The sequence below is a fragment of the Euprymna scolopes genome, chromosome 34, assembly GCF_053919585.1.
Source record: "Euprymna scolopes isolate OS-2025 chromosome 34, ASM5391958v1, whole genome shotgun sequence".
NCBI lineage: Eukaryota > Metazoa > Mollusca > Cephalopoda > Sepiida > Sepiolidae > Euprymna > Euprymna scolopes.
In genome coordinates, this window is record NC_136515.1 from 38,735,687 (window position 1) to 38,755,094 (window position 19,408).

At 30.6% G+C, this 19,408-nt stretch overlaps 1 protein-coding gene across 1 annotated transcript in view; it reads right to left on the reverse strand.

Annotated features, from left to right (window-relative positions):
* Positions 1 to 154: 154 nt before the first annotated feature.
* The window catches only part of LOC145259182 (protein SGT1 homolog), a 36,463-nt gene continuing 17,209 nt past the window's right edge, over positions 155 to 19,408 (reverse strand). The window contains exons 5-12 of the mRNA XM_080116954.1: positions 19,276 to 19,346; positions 16,398 to 16,451; positions 13,428 to 13,611; positions 9,229 to 9,325; positions 5,340 to 5,450; positions 3,939 to 4,038; positions 2,038 to 2,204; positions 155 to 530 (exon numbers count right to left, since the gene is read on the reverse strand). Of these exons, the coding sequence (XP_079973080.1) occupies positions 423 to 530; positions 2,038 to 2,204; positions 3,939 to 4,038; positions 5,340 to 5,450; positions 9,229 to 9,325; positions 13,428 to 13,611; positions 16,398 to 16,451; positions 19,276 to 19,346 (892 nt within the window). The 3' untranslated portion in view covers positions 155 to 422. The remainder of the gene's footprint in view (positions 531 to 2,037; positions 2,205 to 3,938; positions 4,039 to 5,339; positions 5,451 to 9,228; positions 9,326 to 13,427; positions 13,612 to 16,397; positions 16,452 to 19,275; positions 19,347 to 19,408) is intronic.

Consider the following 19,408-nt stretch of genomic DNA (forward strand, 5'->3'; position numbering starts at 1 on the left):
TTAAAATAAAATTGCTCAATTTATATGATTTTTGGAATATGATATTATTTTCGTTTTGTCACAAGTATGTACATCATACAGATTTTTATTATTTTTGTTTTTAATACACAGCGATTTTTCAACAAGAACAAAAAAAAAAAAGTTAATGTTAAAATTGAAAAAGAAGTAAAGAATCAATTTTATTTTTTTGTTAAAAATTGAAATTGGACAACAAAAAAAAAAATTAAGAGGTGGGGAGGGGGGGTCACTTGGTTTTGTTTTCTTTTTCTTTGTCCATTTTTTTTTTCATCAAGTGATAAGTGATGATGGCAGGAGAGACATCATCATCATCATTATCCGTTGCGAGAAAAAAAAAGATTGAGATTGGTCGAGGCTGATAGGTGGGAAGGCAGACACACAAAAAAAGTATTTCTTTAAATAAATCAGGTCTCCCATTGTTTGTATTCCATTCCTGATGGTGGTTTAACATCAACCGCTTTTTCACCGACCTCACTCCAGTTAGTGCTCAACACTGTGCCACCAGATTCATACTGGAGAAAAAAAAAAGAAAAGCGTTTTAGTATTTTAATAAAAGTAAAACTTTGCATTCATTTTGCTTAAGGAGTCAGAAATCCAGGTATTAGGGTAATCTTATTAAAGGGAGACGAGACCTTTCATCTGAGATGATGACCTATCATGAATATCAAACATAACTGAATCCTAGTATATTTTAGCAGCTATTTTGTGTTTTTAAAATACTAGTTGACGTATCCGTCCATGCCAACTTTCTGACTTTCTTGAATTTTATAGCCAAGATTAGAAATTACAAACATGTATTAAATATTTTCATCCATTTTTTAAATATTACTTGTTTACAAGATAACTGAAAAATAAAAAAATAAAAGAAATAATAATTGTCAAGTGTAAACTCCAAATACATGATGTAAATTTGAGTTGACCACCGTGAAAAACCACTATATAGTCAGACATATCAAGTTTTTGTTGAGAAATATGAAAAATAACCACAAAATGGGACATTTTTAGCACTAAAGGTCCCCGGAGATGCAAACCAGAATTTTGCCAGGGTCATTCATACTGGATTTATATTAAGAACAATGGGCTCCATATTTTGGCCAAGTTTCAGAAAAATCTAATGGATGGATCCAAAGTTATGGGGCAAAACGTGTCATTTTTGGACATTTTGGGGCATTTTTTACTTCTTTTGAGACCCTGGGGATGCAACGGGAATTTTCGCAAAAAAATTTATTTACTGTGCACATCTATTTAATGAAATACAATTTGTGGCAAAATTTCAGGAAAAACTAATGGGCGGTTATCTAACAATAGTCCGACTAACAGACGCACGGACATCATTGAAAACATAGGTCCCTCTCCAATAAATCGGATTTCCTATCTCACTTTGCTTCCCTTTTCCTAATGACAGTTCTCCCTAAAAACTGAAAATCTTAGCTTTTCCTTGAAGGTTAAGATTTTCAAGGATTTATTATGATAGTATTATTACTACCACCATCACCCCAAGTTTTAGCTTTTACAGCAAAATTGACATTTTCAGAGAGAACTGTTATAAAAACAGAAAGGAAGGCAAGATAAGAGGAAGAAAACAAAAGAGAAAAAAATAGAGACAAAAAATAAGATTAAGTTACAATTTTGCAGAAATCAACTTTTTTTTTTTTAATTTAAAAAAAAGTGTAATTTAACCAAAAGGCAAAAAACTTGCATACACAGTAGACTCCAATGATTTTTAAGTGTTTTTGTTTTGTTTTTTTTTTAAATTAAAAATCTAGTCAAAAGGTGACAAAAAACTAAAGTAAGACTAGTAATTTAACAGAAATCAGCTTTTTCTTATTAAAAAATAATTTAAAGAAAGATATCTCAACCAAAAATCAGAGAATGCACACGAGAGGCTCTAGTGATTTTAAGTGGAAATCCGCTTTTTTTCTGGATATATAAAAAAAAAAAATTTTTAAATGGTGGAATTTTTGCATCAAAGTAGATAATTTCTCTACCTGATAAAGAAAAAAGAAATTTTTAACTTACAAAAGATTTGACCATCGCTCGTTTGACATCATCACTTCCATCTGCATAAATTTGTTGAAATAAATGATTCAATGCAGCATCTCCTTCAGGTGTTTCAGTCTTTTCCATTTCAACCACATCTTTTACAAATTTGTCCCAATTCCGAGTTAAAGGCTTTTGTTCAGAGCCTAAAATTAAAGTGATATTAAAAAAACATTAAAATATAAAAAAAAAAAAAACATTAAAATAATATTAAAAAAGATTGAAGTGATATTAAAAAACATTAAAATAATATTAAAAAAAATTAAAGTGATATTAAAAAAACATTAAAATAATATTAAAAAAAAAATTAAAGTGATATTAAAAAAAACATACTGTAAAAACCGTTCTGTATCATCTTCAAATCAATAACGATCAATGATATATTGATGATGTAACTGATGTAATGCACTTTATGAAATGCAATGACCTTTGTAGGACATCCCAAAATCAGATCTACTGATGAGACGATCACTACAGTGCCCCCCCCATTATTATTATTATTAGATAGCAATAAAACAAAGATTGTTGGTCTTTCACACCTAAAACATGGATAACTCAAACATTATTTGTTTTATGGTTGAGGAATCCACTAACAAAAATTGGCTTATAATAAAAAAAATGCAGTTTTCACTTCATGGTGGTGTAAAGAAACAATTTGAGATGCATTAAATACCACCACACCAACCCCAAAAATAGACTATCAGGAAAAAAAAAAAAAGGTGCTTATCCAATTTTACTTCAAGCTTAAAAACTGATTGTAAAAAGAAAAAACAACACTCTACAAAAAAGTTTATGAACTTATGTGTTAGGTTTAAAAAATGACAGTATATTAGAAATTCAAATATGTTTTCTTTAAACAAGAAAAAACACCTTTTTATGACAAAATGTTTCATCTGGCATTTTCTGATTACATTGAAGGTCAATAGCAAAGGGACATAATTCAACATAGAATAGTAACGGCTAATAATCTTATAGCAATCAAATTTTATTTTACAAAACAGGTCATAATGAATAATATGATCAAGTTCTTATGCAATTTTAATTTTTTAATATTGAGATAAAACTAGATAAACACTATGGTTTTTTAATTTTGCATGAAAAATGTGAATATAAAGAAATGCCTACTTTTTTTATCCATAATGGAAGTAAAAAGTGTACTTTTGTATGGGTACAAGATGCGATCAATGATGAAACATCAAAATCATAGAATCCTCGCTGTAGCGCATCAAATGGAGAGAATTGCTGGTGTCACCGTAAAGGCTTTCACGAGAAATAGTGTTACACAACAGCATCAACTGCTGTCAGTCATCTGAAATGTTCTAAAGTATGTCACCTAATATGGAACGGAATCACTTAATAACAAGCTACTCCCAGCAGGTGACACAAACGAAACAGCAAAAAATATTTTTGGTTATTTGTGTTTAACAGCAGATCAACACTTCAGGTTTTTTAATGCTGAATCCAGTAATTTTAGAAAAAAAAGTTTTGTGCTTTAAGTTTTATATATTTTCAAATATTTATTGATGGTGTTTGGTTTGATTGTTTTGCAGAAATAAATTGTTTTTGACTTTTCCATAGGAAAAGGAAAAAAAACAATAACATTAATGGTTAGTAGATTTTTGGTCAGGAATCCAGTATCTTCACATAGCCTGACCTAGTAGTTCCAGATGCCCTAACAAGAGCAATGCTAACTAAAGGGCAGATAGACATTCCCCACAGCTCGTAAATTAGGCCTCACCACTGAATGTCTTAAGAACTAACCAACAAAAGTTAGAAGTCATTACCTAATCTCAGCAAGAGACAAGAAAACAAAAAACAAATAAATAAGTGATAACAATAATTAAATAACGATAATCGCATGTGTGGTTGAATTTGCTTACCTTGCGGAACTGACATTGAGACAGGTTTAACATTAGAGTCAGAATCCCCTTCTAATCTATTCCAATGAATGCCATCTCTTTTTTTTAATTTTATTTCAATCTACAAAAAAATAAAAGAAAAGAAAAAAACATTAAAACAAGCGAAATCACCCAACAGAACAAGGATTTTCAATATCAGAAGAAACAATTTATGGTTTAAAAGGATAAATTGGAACAACTGACTGTCAAACTGTAAGAATGATTTGGTTAGCACATTTTTTTCGTAATATGATGCCAAAACAATACCTATAATAAATGCAATCAGATTGCTCCAGGGGAGTGGAAAGAGCCAGAGAGGGGGTTTACAAAACAATGTGCTGAACAGGATTAAAGTTAAGCCTGGAATTTTGTTAAGAATGCTTGGTTCTAGTCAGTTTCTATTATAAGCTCACTCTTAAGATAACCAGTGTGTGTTGAAGGCAGTGTTCACAGATCTGTCAGAATTTATGTTACTTAAAGGTTGTTTGACCTTTGGTTTTCTGTAGGTTTTATTCTCTATCCCATAAGAGTCCTGGTACAAGTAGTGTCTTGATTCAGTTTTAATTTGAGGGTTTATTAGGCATGCGTATACAATTTGATGATTTATAGAAGTGAAACCTAGTCAGAATTTACAACATATGTTGCATGGGGAGAACTCATAAGAATGATACAAGGGTTGAGTAATAGGAATCTTATAGACATGCCTAGATCTGATAAGCTTACAGGAAGATGAAATCTGGACAGTATAGGGAGACGTTTCTGAATTTTTGAGATGAGGAATGTATTATTTGGATTCATCCGACTACTGCACCACATCCACAAGGACCCGTAGCGCAGTGATTAGAGTATTTGAAAAAAAATCAATTGTAGAAAGTGATATTCTCCTGAAAGTTAAAGGTTCAATCCTCAATGTGGGCGACCGAAAAATACAATTGCGAATTACTTCACTGACAGAACAAGAGCACCCTACCTCAGTTAAGTTCAACAAGATACACCTGAAAAAGGTTGGAGGTTATATCGACCGAAACATTGTGAAAAATCACACTCAAGATGAGAACAGTAATCCGATGAATCAAAATAATACGAGTATATAGGAAGATGTAAGCAAAACAGGAGACTTTGATTGTGTGGTCACATTTAAAGAATGGATGAGAGTTCCTGGGTTAGTATATGCAGTTGAGGTAACAGTCAGTTCACAGGAAAACATGGAATAAGGATAGACTTGAGAGAAAGAAGGATAAATAAAGATCAGGCTAGTGATCGATTAGTTTGAAAGTCACTTTAAAAAAAAAACATCAAAAACTTGCACGCATGTAAAACGGACATTAAAGTGAATAAAATGATAATGAACCTCGCTAAAAAAAAAAAAAAAAAATGACTTACTTTGGAAGGTGTAACTTTTGTTAAACTTTCATCGGGTATAATTTCATGAGCAAGACAGAGGTCTAATTTGTAATCATCCTCACCTGATGGTAATTTGGCAAGAAGATGGAACTGTAAAAAATAAAATACAGAAATAAACATCTATATATGAAAAAAGGTTTGGATAAAACCCAGACAAAAATGTACAGATAAACACAAACAGCTGTTATATACAAAAATACAATTAAACTAAATCATATGGTAAGACTTAATATTTTATTATTTTTAAAAAGATTTCCTCAGAAGTTAGATAATGTTATTTTTATATTCTCTCCATTATTAGTCTATAATGTAATTTTTTTTTTCTTTGCCCGATTCAACTTTTGGTGTTCAGAAATAATTTGAAATCATCCCTTTTGAATTGAAAACCAGGTTTAATTTTAGAAGAGTTTTTGGTGGGTAGCTAATCTATTAAGTCTTGAACTGTAAAAGTTTGCAGACAAAGAGAAAGATTCTTTCGTGTGGACATGAAAAATTATTTGTGTGGATTCTAAAATATTCAGCATGTTTTATTGAGCAATTCCAGATTCTGATTGATTGTTAATTTTTTTTTTTTTTTAATTTTCTTTCTTTGAAGATTGTAACGTTGGGTATGGGGCAGCCAAACTAGCTGCCAACATTGCCCTGCTTTTTATTGAAACCAGCCAAGAGCTTTTTTTAGTATCCTCGTTGTTCCCTTAAGCGCAAGTATCTGGATCTCTTTTGCACTTGGTTCACCAGGAATATTAGTTAAGTAGGATTTCAGGTTCTTCTTCATAAGCCCTGTTGGCACCTATAATAACTGGTATGATTGCTATCTCCCTAAGATTCCAGTTTCTTTTCATATCATACAAGAGATCTTGATCTGTTTCTCCCTTTCAACTCTGTTCAGACCCCCATCATTAGGGACACTAACTTCAACCAAGGTTGCCACTCTCTCCAACTTATTCCATATAATTATGTCAGGCTTAACAGCAACATTTTCAAGGTAGGTGGCTGTAGGGATTACATGGTCATAATGTATAGTATATAAGTCATTTCCAACTGTTCTTTCAACAGATTGTGGCTCCATTTGATTGGTCAGCTTCTATCACCAGTTTTGATAAATAGAACCTTCCAATTTTCTTTATTCATACTTATTTTAAACCAAAATTTTGCAGCAAGTCTTCCTTCATGTACTTGTCTTTCATTTTTTGCTCCTCCCCTCACTTCATCATTTATGTCTGAGAATGGCACATTTCGGCTTGACCGATTCGGCAGAGGGACAATTTAGTGTCGACCATGTCAGTTACATCTTATAAAGATTTTAACTTTTTTTTTTTTTTAAATTAAGGAAAACAATATGAAAATATATCACTAAGTGTTTTTAAGAAAACGTTTTTACAAAACTCTTTTTGGTTAATTATTTTCTCATCAATTTTTTTGGAATTAAAAACTTAATTTTTTTAAGTTCTTTTGGTACTTACACATTTATGTTACTATGCTAAAACAATGTTATTTACAAAGCCATTCTTAACATGGGGAGGGGAGGATGTTTTGTAACTATTCTGTACTTTCACCTAACAATTTAATAAAAAAGATATCATAATACTTCAATTTAACTTGAAAATACTATTAAAAATATAGCATGGTAACATAAGTGCAGATGCATCATTTTTTTTTTTTTTAATTAAGAAAAACAATATGAAAATATAATCTCATTTATGACCAATTTTCTGATTTTATGTTGTGATTTAAATGGTTCAAAGTTTTAATGTTTATATCAATTTGTTTTTTAAGGAAAAACCGTGTTTTGGAAAACTTATTTTGGTTAATTATTTCATAATTAATTTTTTAAGGATCAAATCTTTAAAATACTATAAAGATTTTTTTTAATTAAGAAAAATAATATCAAAATATATCATTGTTGATGACAGCGTTGATTGTTATGTTGTGTTTTAAATAAACATGGTTATTTTTAAGCTCTTTTGTTTTAATCAAATTAATTTTTTAAAATTTTTATTTCAATTTTATTCAAAGAAAAATTTTAAAAACAAAATTTTGACTATAACGACAAAGCGCTAATTTGACACAAAATCATCCCCACCCCACTAAATCAGCTACGTTGAAACATACCAAACCCTACAACATATTTTTATTTGAAAATGCTATTCTGAGGAAGTTTTTTGATAAGATGAATTATAAATCTCAGTATATGAGTTCATCTGATTATATAGTTTTTCTCTATCCACAACATAGCTATATAATAATATGCTAAGACATTTCAAGTTCATTCATATGTTATCACCTTTCCTGTATTAAAAATAAAAAAAGATGACTTGATTAATTTGATGTTGCTAAGGCAAAAACTTCCAACTTTACATAATTTTAAAATAAATTATGCAAAAATTAAAATATGTTGTCCAATCGACTGACAGTACAAGTTTAAACGCATTTCAACAAATTATTTTTTCTTATTGTGTTAAATAGTACAATTATACCAATATCATTGTGCTAAACAGTACAATTATACCAATATCATTGTGCTAAACAGTACAATTATACCAATATCATTATGCTAAACAGTACAATTATACCAATATCATTATGCTTACAGTACAACTATACCAATATCAGTTCAGTTTCCATTTCTTTTCATTTCATTTTTTCTCCATAATTTCCATAAGAAATTTTTTTCCTATGTTTTCAGCATTCCAAATTGAACTTTAATATGAGAAAATAAATATCACTTATTTATTTCAGAAATTTTTATCTTATTTATCTGTTGAATATTCTGTAAAATGAAAATATAAATATTCCCAGACAACACCGAGTCGGGTCAGCTAGTAGTAAAAAAGATATAACCATAATCTATTATATAAATCTTACCTGTCTGTTTAAATGTATGTATGTTTGCCTAAAACTTTCGACACAGGTGACGAATTTTCACGAGATCGGTATCGTTTTGAAGCTTGACCCTTCGGATGACATATCGGAAAAATTGGCCCAAAACATTAATTCCTTCACTCTTAACTGGGCACTTTTCTACAAGGAGGGGTCGCTTTTTTCACTGATATTTTCGAAATCATCTACTCTTTTCAATTGTCGAGCTTTAATTCAAACCTACGTCACTTCCGGTTTGGCGATGGGCACAACAGCAAACACGTCATGTTTTCTTTTTCACATTCTTTTCCTCCTTCGTGGTACCGGTTTGAGTCTGCCTGCCATCTATCACTTTTTTTTGGGCTCAACATACACCTCTAAATACCTGGGCAATGCTGGGCACCCAGGCTAGTTAATAATAATGTGCAAGTTAGATAGAAGCAAGAAGCACACATATACAAACACACAAGAAATAGTCACACAATTTGATTAATATACAGGGTAATGTGTAGATATAGCAGCCTATAAAAAATAAAAAATAAAAAAAATAAAAAAAAAACGGCTGCTGAGTCAGTTTTATGTAAAAACTGAGACTGGAAGAAATTTTTACTTCATACATAAATTGTAAAGATAATTGTAAGTTTTCTTTGTTGAAAAAAAACAAAAACAAAACTTTTGACCTTTTTCTCATATTGAATGACAAAATCCACCTTTTAACATTTCCATCTCCAACCATCAGTTGACTGTGAATGATGGTTCGATGCACATAGTAAATTACAATTTTCACACCTCCAAAAATTGGCTATTAACCAATACTTGGCAATCCATTATATCATTTCAAAATTGTCAGCCAACTTTATGAGAAATTGGAATATTGTTATTTCTTCAGTCCACATGAAATTATTGTCATAAACATCATTTACAAAACTTGTTTGACGCATTCTAAGAACTCATTGGATTTTTTTGTTTTAAGCCACTGTGTCTACACATTACAGAAATATAAACTTACTGTTTTTTCTCCATAATCAGCTTTAACATCTTCCTCTTTTAGTTTCTTGATTAGAACCGTAATCACAGTATGTGATTGCGTTTGATACCATTCAAATCTGGAAAGAGAGTTAAGGAGATTATTAAAAATAATTACAAAATTATAAAACAGAGCAACAGAAACGGTTAAAATGTTCATCTATAACATTAATACAAACACACATTTTAGCTATTTTACAAGTCATTTCCTTTTTCTAAATGTTCACAGTGTGACGAGATCACGCACTACCTCACCAATAACATCGCCAACTTCAACGTTGTTTCCATATTTTTCTCTTATAGTCGTCGTCATCTCTTACACATTGGCAGTGTCAAAGAGGATGCATACAGGTTTTCAAATATATATAAAACACTAAAACCACTCCAAATGAAAACACAAACGCAGGCATTTTCTGTAAATATTGGTTGGCCTCTGAGTTTGTGTGTGACATCATTGTGGGTAACTACCTTCTAAATGCTAAAGGTAAACATCTACATCCACTGTCGAGGCTGTGTAAGTTAATCAATTCATTTCTCTATCTTCTCAAAGTCATAATCTCTCTTCAATTGAGTCCAACATCAACTATGTCTAACTGATCACCATCCTCAACTGGACTGTTGTAAACTGTTGCAAACACTCGACTCTACAAAATGTTTTGCAACCATCATAAACTTATTTCTACAAAACCCACCAACACTCCATAATGTAGTCACGCTGTTGTAAAATTCATGGCCATACCTAAAAACTATCCAAACAATAATTCTAAAATATATTACCAGATCTTTTGTTCAGGCCTTTGTCCTAAAATAACTACCCCACCTTGCTTACTATTTCAGCTGCCTTTTGTATGCATTGGTGAATAAATTCCTATCGATTGTCTTACCACCAACCCTATCTTCCACAACTATGTACCCAATAAACCTATTTCTGACTTTTGTTATATTTTCTTTTCTTCTCCACCCCTCAAGACACAGGGGTGGGAGCTTTATAATATCACACACTTCCCATGCCCAATTTGTCATTTATAACATAAATTACAAAAATAAAAGTCATTACATGAATTATATGCAATTCATATTAAATAAATTATGAAACATCAGAGATATGGCAGTAACCCCCCCCCCCCAAAAAAAAACACCGCAAAATCCGACTAGTACAAGGATTATATGAGTACCCTTACAAAAAAAAAAAACATGCCCACTGGTACATGCTTCTCATAACAATAAGGAAATTAACCTTGCCCCTCCATCGAGGTAGAGAAAATTAAAAAAAAAAAAAAAAAAACACTTCCAAAAGGACTTTTAGTCACATTCTAATATAAACCGATACTTCATTTTCCTTCCCCTGCAAGAAGAAAAAAAAAAAAAAAAAAATCAGGATTTTATGCACACCTCTACACTTCTCAGGTATTCCACCATTTTGTTTTTAATAAGAACAATAGCTCTATACAATTTTATACAGACAAAACATGAAATACTATCTACAAAATTGACATTTTAACAAAAAAAAAAAAATTTTGATACATGAAAGAACTAAATATGATTTAAGGGACATAACTCAGGCCTAACTAAATAATTTGGAAGATTTTAGACATTATCTTCCATTATATGCAGAAAATCCTGTGTGTATGAATGTGCAGTTAAACGACACAAGATGCACTTATAAAGCTTACATTATTAGATCCAATGTGACCTCAACCTGCTTATGATAAAAACAAAGTCTACTGCATCCTCTTGGGAATCCATTTAATCATTTCGAAATTGTCAGTCAACTTCATGAGAAGTTGGAATATTGTTATTTCTTCAGTCCTTTTGTCCTGCCTTGATAGAGTTCAAAATAGACTTCGTAGCCTCGTAGGAGATGTCCTTTTCTCCTCCTTGCAACCTCTATCTCACAGAAGAGATGTTGCGAGTTTGTCTCTGATGTATCGTTATTTTCATGGAAAGTGTTCAACTGAGCTTCAATCTATGGTCCCCCCTCGCCAAACTTTCACAAGAAACACTCGACTAGCTGTAAACACTATCAATAATTTCCCCCACTCTTTATCTGTGCCTAAACCTAAACGTAGATTTCATGAACAAAGCTTCTTTCTTAGAACTGCACGCCTGTGGAATTGTCTTCCGTTTTCCTGCTTTCCGGCTGACTACAATATGGTTGTGTTCAAGTCTAAAGTAAATAAGTTCTTGATGAGCCGTTCTATATAAGTTATCAAATTTACCAAATTTTCATTACTAATGATTACTATATTGTCTAATTTCTACTGTACACTCTTTAACCCTTATCCTTGAGTGGCCTCTGGGCCTTGATAATGTGGTGATGCCTATGTAAAAAAAAAAAAAAAAAAAGTCCACATGAAATTATTGTCATAAACATTATTTACAAGACTTGTTAAATGCATTCTTAGAACTGTTTTTGGGTGGAGGTTAATTTTCTTTTTTTTCTTCATTGAAAAAACGGTCAGTCAGTTTTCTTTATTATATTCCATTCTCTTTAGTTCCTTCCATCAAGTGACTTCCTGCCTTGTCTGGAGAGACTTTCATAATTTTTTTTTTTACTAAAAGGTGGCCACAGAAAAGTGAAGTTTTAAGGGAGAGATTTTACGATTCTTCTAATTTGGTTGGTTGATTGGTTAGTTTAACATCACATCAATCATTTCGGGTTACTTATTACCGAATTTCGAACAAAAAGGTTTTATGCTCCAAATGTTTTTATATCTTCAAATATCTATTCATATAGGCTGTTTTGTTTTGTTTTTAACTGTAGAACATAACTGAGTTTTGCAAAGGAAAAAAAAATAAAAAAAATAAAATAACATCAATGTTTGGTGCTCAAACCAGAAATAAATGTCCAATTGTATCTTCTGCCTTAGATCTTCATAATTTCCCATCCTTTCCTCATTTTTTCTTCAACTGAAAAACTAATGTGTTCCTCTAATCAATCTGTTTTGAAAATATATGATGTTATTTTTTTTGTTTGTCATTTGCTTTTAGTTATCCTCAACTGATTCAACTTTAAAAGACAAAGGCAAAAGAAATGAGATTCCATAATGGTGAAAATTTGAAAATATTTCCAATTTTAACAAAAATGAAATTTGTTATAATGCCCATGAATTACCATTAATTGTTAAAAAATAATTTTTTTTATAAAAATAAAACTACTTGATCAATTTGCATAACTTTTAGAATATTTTTTGTTTCGTCATGATAATCATATTTTTTGTTTCGTCATGATAATCATATTTTCTCTACATTTGTTTTCAATATAGGGGAGTTTCTGGATAACAACTTTTTTTTTATTATTTTAATATGTAATTAAAACAATTAAAAATTGCTGTTTAAAAATTTTTTTAGTAGTCCTATCACAATTATAAAGTAACACTCATGGCAGACAGCAAAAACAATTTTAATTTAAAGTTTTATTTTATGTAGTGATGGGGCAATTCTAAAATGCAATTTTCAAATGTAGATATAATTTTTTTTAATTTGAGAAACTTCTAAATGTTTTCACTTCACATATTATAGACAAGATTTTGATAAACCATTTGCGAGATTTTCAAGCATATTTTCCACTTGTGCTAAAAAATTTTTTAAATAAAATAAACCAAACCATTAATTCCAGAAGATGTGGTGACCAGACACTGACAAGTTTACAGGGTGTCAGAAAAATGAAAATAACTTTTCCTGGAACTTTAAATCTTTTGATAATAAATTGTGAGCTATCCGAGGTATCATGGACGTTTGGCAAATATGTGTGAAAAGAAATTAAAACATGTCAAAAGGTTTGATAAGAGGATTGTCAAGTGAACTCTAAAATATTTACTTTACTTACCACAATTTACAAATAAAAAATTAAATTAGATTCTGAAAGTCAATGTTCCATATAGGAATGTGATTCCTAACCTTAAGCCCAGTGGCCTTAATACTATGTTGTAAATAAACAATCTTCTAATAAATACATATATGTTTTGGGGTTTTTTTAGTGCCAAGAAAAAAATTAAAATAATCGTTTTTGGAATCAGAAATAAAGCCAAAAATTTTTTCAATTCCAATACCAATTCTGATCTTAAAATGTTCTAATTTTTACAACACTAATTTTTAATTATATGAACCAAGTTTCAAACCTGTTGGAAATGAACTTTCTGAAAAAAATAAATAAATAAAATAAATAAAAAAATCACTCACTTTGGTGCATGGGGTTTTGCCATAGGTTTAGAGGTGGGAGCTGCAACTGTATGTTCAGGAGTAGGGTTTGCAACCGCAGATTCAGAGGTAGTATCCGCAACTGCAGTTTCTTCAGACTTCAACTGATGTGTAGTAGAATTTTGGTTACTATGGCTGTTAGAAACTGTTTCATTTGGCTCTGGTACTATATAAAAAAAAAAAATTTTTTAAATTTAATTAAAAATCATAAATAATTTTCATAGCTTTCTGTCTTCAAGTTAATTTAGATTTGTAGTTCTTAGCCACATAAGATGTTATGGTATTTATAAAAACAATTTTGTAAATTGGAGGCCTACACAATATTTACGAATGATGATGACTATAACACAGACATAGGTTATAAACAGCAAAATTATCTGAAAGTGATGTAATCAAATCATTTTTTTAAATTAAAAACTCAAAAGAATTTAAAAAAAACGATAAAGATTGGAAATCACAACATTCTTTTGATCTAACATTAATAAAGGTGAACACAAGGAGAAATACGGTTCCTTAAAATGTTTTAAAAGGAATTCGATTTGGAATTTTAACTAATAATTTCTAGGATTAATTAGACCAATGGTTCTCAACCTTTTTTTAATCATGATTTTCTATTCTTTTTAATGTATTTTGGTTAACTCTTATAGCTTATTTTATTTTTTCAGTAATATAAAAAAAAACAAAGAACATATATCAACAGTTTATCTTGAAGGAATACTGAACTGATATTAACGTTACATGTACGATAGGGCCCACATGGACCCCGGTTGAGAACCAGTGAATTAGACGAACAATCGGATAATTAGAATCTGTGACAAAGTGTATCAAAAGGTCCGAAATGATATGGCATACAATAAGTATTATATAAACGTGGGGAAAAATAACGATGGAGATTGGAGTCTGGGAGATGGAATCAGAGTTCACACAAAAGAATAGGGATTGTCAGTTCCCAAGTGAAATCAATAAAACAAAAGAGTATTAGAAAAATTAGAACTGGGAGATGGAATCTGGGTGATGAAATGATGAGATACATGGAATCAGAGTTTATACAAAAGACCAAGTATTGTTAGTTTTCCAGTGAAATAAAAAAAAAAAAAAAGCATCATTTGCTGAAAAACGTCTAAACTAACAGAAACAAAAGTATCAATCAAGTTATTCTATAATTCATGACAATTAAAATCTCAACCCAAATTCTGTAATAGGTTTATATGACGTGTTTTCTTCCTTTAATGTATTTCAAGAAACGATGTTTATTTCTCTAATGACCAACTTAGACTATTTTTATATTATGACTGTTCATCTAATTTCTAAATATCTTCTTAAAGTGATATTCTCTCTTTTTATGATGGACAATTTCTTTCCTTTTCAAATTTACTTTCCTTATCACCTTTTACTGTTAATAAATGTAGAGAATGATAGAAACATACAAAAGAAGACATGGTGCAAGACAGGATGAAAGTGATAGAATGTTATTAAGAAATGAGTCACTTGACAAGTTATTTTTAACTTACAGCTAATTTAAACAATTTAAATGAAAGTTTTTTAAAACATAACCCAATCCCAAAATTGAGGAATATTTAGCATGTATTTTGTTTGATTAAAATATTGTAAAAAAGAAAATATCTTGATTAACTTAGTTTAAGTATAGTAGTAGTAGCAATAATATTAATAATAGGTAATTATCTTTGGCATTTTTCATCAGGGCTCTATGGACAAATTTATCATTAACTAGCCAAATAGAAAAGTTACTAGCCAAACACACATAATTTTTAGAATATGACATCTTCGTTCTGTGACGAGTATGTACATCATAAAGACTTTTCTGTGTTTTTTTTAATAAGTGTAATTCTAAATATACAACAAATTTTATGTTGATACTTGAAGGTATAAACATTCTAATTTCTTCAAATATTTTTTTTAACAGCCTTCGTTAAAAAAAAAAAAAAAAAGTGTTCTATTAAACTTTTATTGTTTAAATAATTTAACTTTGTTTCATAAAAATAAAAAAGTTGAAAAGATATTTTTCACTCAGTAGTGAGCTTTGGAAGATTGTCAGTGAAAGAAATACAATCGCCAAAAGATAAGCGTTTCATTATTTCTAGTCGCCACTTTGAAAAATCACTCACAAATGCGACTGTTTCACTCGCAATGTAGAGCCCTGTTCATAAACTGTTTTTGTTTGAATAAAAATATTTAAATATTAATCCAGGTTTTAGTAATATTACAGATGAAAGTTTTTACAAAATATAAAATGTTTGTTTTTGTAAATGACATTTTCTGGCTAATAGCCATGTTACAAGGTTTAAAATAATTTAATTTTTACAGTTCTAAATTTTTTAGATGAGGAGGATTGTATTATTTAGATTCTTCCAATTACCGTTCTAATCTTTAATGTAATTTGCATGTTTAGGTCAATGTAACCTCTGACCTTCTTGAAGTGTATATTGTCAAACTCAGGAATCTTCAGGTAATTTCAAATGAAAATTTTTCACAGTAAAAAAAGATCAGTCATTTTATTCTAACAAAACCAAAACTTTCTTGGTAAAAAAAAAAAAAAAAAAAAATCAAAGTCAAATGTATTACATATTGAAAGTTTTCTAACTTCCTCAGAGATAAGCACTCTAAAAGCATATTCAGAGATTAAAGGTAAAGTTTAGTCATTTGGTGTAACCTTACTCAGGACTTCCATGCATGGACCACCATGGTTTGAGATGTTGTGCAGGTTCAAGGAAGAAGCCATCTAAACGTGGCCAGGGTGAACACAATTGTAACAACACAATGTAAAAACTTGCATCAATAATAATCAAAAAAATACTGAATAAAAAGGTTTTACAAATCAGGTTACCATACATCTGCACCATCTTATAAGTGTAATAACTATAAAATAAACATGTTCTTATCTTTCACAATTTCGTTTTATTAAGCAGTGAAGAAGTATCCAAATATACATACATCCAAGTTTTTCTCTGCATGTGTTTAACCACACTTCAAAAGTGTCATTTTTAGCTGAAAACAAAAAGATACATACAATTAGATGGAATTGTAAAACAAAAGTTAATATTATATTTTATTTCTGAGAGGATGATATTACAGTTTGAAATTAAGATTACAGCAGATATTTCTGGATTACGCCAGAATCTCGGAGATGATAAAAAGAAAAATATGATATAAAAATAAAATTTTCAATGAAAATAGAAACATTGTGTTTGCAAATATGACATTTGTAAGACAACTTGTATTGTAAAATAATCATACCAATTTTTTTCTCAATTTTGTGCATTGTGTTTTTTTTTTAAATAAATGCCAATTTTAGTGTCCATGAAGTGGTTGATATTTCATAACTTTGGATGAAACTGTCAAATAAATTGTCAACTGAATATGTTACATATTTTTTTTTAAATTGTTAAGACACTTTATCAAATCTCCAATACTAACGATTACTACGATACTATCCCATTGATTACTGTACATGCAATAACCCTTATCCCTGAGTGGCTTCCAGGCCTTGATAAGTGGTGACCACCATGTAAAAACAAAATTTAAAAACAATATTTGACATAACATTAACTGGTATTCTCTGGGTCAAACATTCCTCGACTTTGCATGCAACCACTGAGCTTTGTTGATTTCAGTGTTACTAGTAGCGGGGGGGGGGGGGGGGGGTACCCAGCGTTGCCCGGGTGTTTGGAGGTGTATGTGGTTTTGGGTAAATCAAAACTCCAGGTTGGGTTAAAATAAAAAAAAAAAAGTTTTGGTAAGTAAGTATGAGGATCGAACCTGAACCCTTGAGACAAAGTTGGAAATTAAAGTGTGAAAAAAAAAAAAAAAATAGTGCGACGTTAACCATTGGGCCACCATGAAATACTAACGGAAACACGTTTGAATTTATTTAACTATTTAGAATTGGCAGGTGCATGTTTTAATGACTTAATGAGGTCAACTTTGACAGCGGGGGTAGTATTTTATTTACTGCAGGAACGCTTTTTTATTTTTATTTTCCCAAGATGTTGGGTTCGGGGGCAGCTCCCCATAACAAGGGGAGTGTCCAAATTGAATAGCAATTGTCTGATATAAGGAAAATATTTCCACATTGATCAAATCTGATTGCTTTCAGACATTTCCGGCAATCGCGACCGGAAAAATACCGCCAGAATTAGTGTTGCTTTTATTATACGAAAAAGCCTAATCCACATGCGGCTAGCAAACAATGTTGAATATTTATCTTTTAAAATTCAAGCAAATTAAATAGACAGGCGACCTCCGTTGTTAACTCATAGATATTATGATTTATATGTGATATAAAAAGTTTTAAGTTGTGAGCCAACCGACCGCTTCTCGGAAAAAAAACTATCTTGGACATACATACACACACATTTTCACTTTTATATATATATATAGACTAGCGGGGGGTACCCGGCGTTGCCCAAGTGTTTTTGGGTGTGTGTGGTTGGTCGGGGTGGGGGGTGTTAATGAAAACCTAAAAATAAGCGAAGTAAAAAAAAACAGAAAAACGAGCGTTAAAATAATCTGAAAAACATGTGAAAAATGGCTTAAATAACCCTGCTTCAATATCTAAATTTTTTTTAAAAATCGGAAAAAAAAAAAAAAACCATCTCACACCACAATTCGAACCCAAAACCTTTAGATAATGAGGCCACGCTCTAAGCAACTGAGCTAAGACGACGTCCACGAAATTAGATTGTTTTTTTAAATCTTTAAACTAAATCAGGTTCCGATGTCATTTGCGCATGCATAGAACCGAATTTGTCATGAGAGCACGGTTTTTGCTTTTTAAAACTTATCTGAAAAATAAAGCGAGGGGTACTCAGGCGGTGGTGGTAATCAAAACATAAGAATAAGCGAAGTAAAAAAAAAAAAAAAAAAAAACTAACGTAAGGCAAACGAACGATGTTAAATGTAAAAATCTGAAAAACAAAAAAGGAAACAGAAAAACGAACATTAAAACTTCTGAAAAAAAAAAAATGTGAAAAATGGCTTAAATAAGCCTGTTTCAATATTAAAATTTTAAAAATCGGTGGGTACCCGGGTGTTTTTGGGTGTGTGTGGTGGGTCGGGGGTGGGGGAGTGTTAATGAAAATCTAAGAATAAGCGAAGTAAAAAAACAAAAAAAAAAACAGAAAAACGAACATTACGTAAAAATGGCTTAAATAACCCTGCTTCAATATTAAAATTTAAAAAAAAAAAAAAAGAAAAAAAAAAAACATCTCACACCACGATTTGAACCCAAAACGTTTAGATAATGACCCAATGCTCTAACCAACTGAGCTAACACGGCGTACATGAAATTGTGTCAGTTCTTCAAATATTTAAACTAAATTAGGTTATGACGTCGTCCGACGCATGCATAGAGCCGATCTCGTCATGAGTGGCAGTCATTTCTTGTGAATGTTGATCAGAACTTGAACAAGATAAGATGCATTTTAAAATGGTTTAACATAACATTAAATAATCAAGTGATGAGCTTAAAATAAGTCTCACTTTTTAACCTTGTTGACTACTCATCATCATAATAAATCATTCATCTTCAAAGATCCTATTATTGAATTGATTGAATAATTCATTAAAGAAGAATGTCAGATTGCAAACAAAATTGGAATGACACCACACCTGCACAAATGAAGATGCTTGTGAGAAGACAAGGTATGATTTTGAGTTGATTGAAATATTAATGATTAAATGACTTCTGAAAACTAAATAATTACAAGTATCAACTTGCTGACGACCTTTGGGTAATGTAACAAAAAGATGACAAATTACTTCTGAAAGAATAAACTGTTGTTAATACAAAACAGGATTTATACAAACTCACCATTTAATTCTTTTCCTTTTTGGAACGTCTCCAGTGCATCTTTATAACGCTTTAACTCATACTGGCAAATGCTAAAAAAAAAATAAATAAATAAAAAATAATATATAAAAATAGGTATCACAAACCAGTTAGT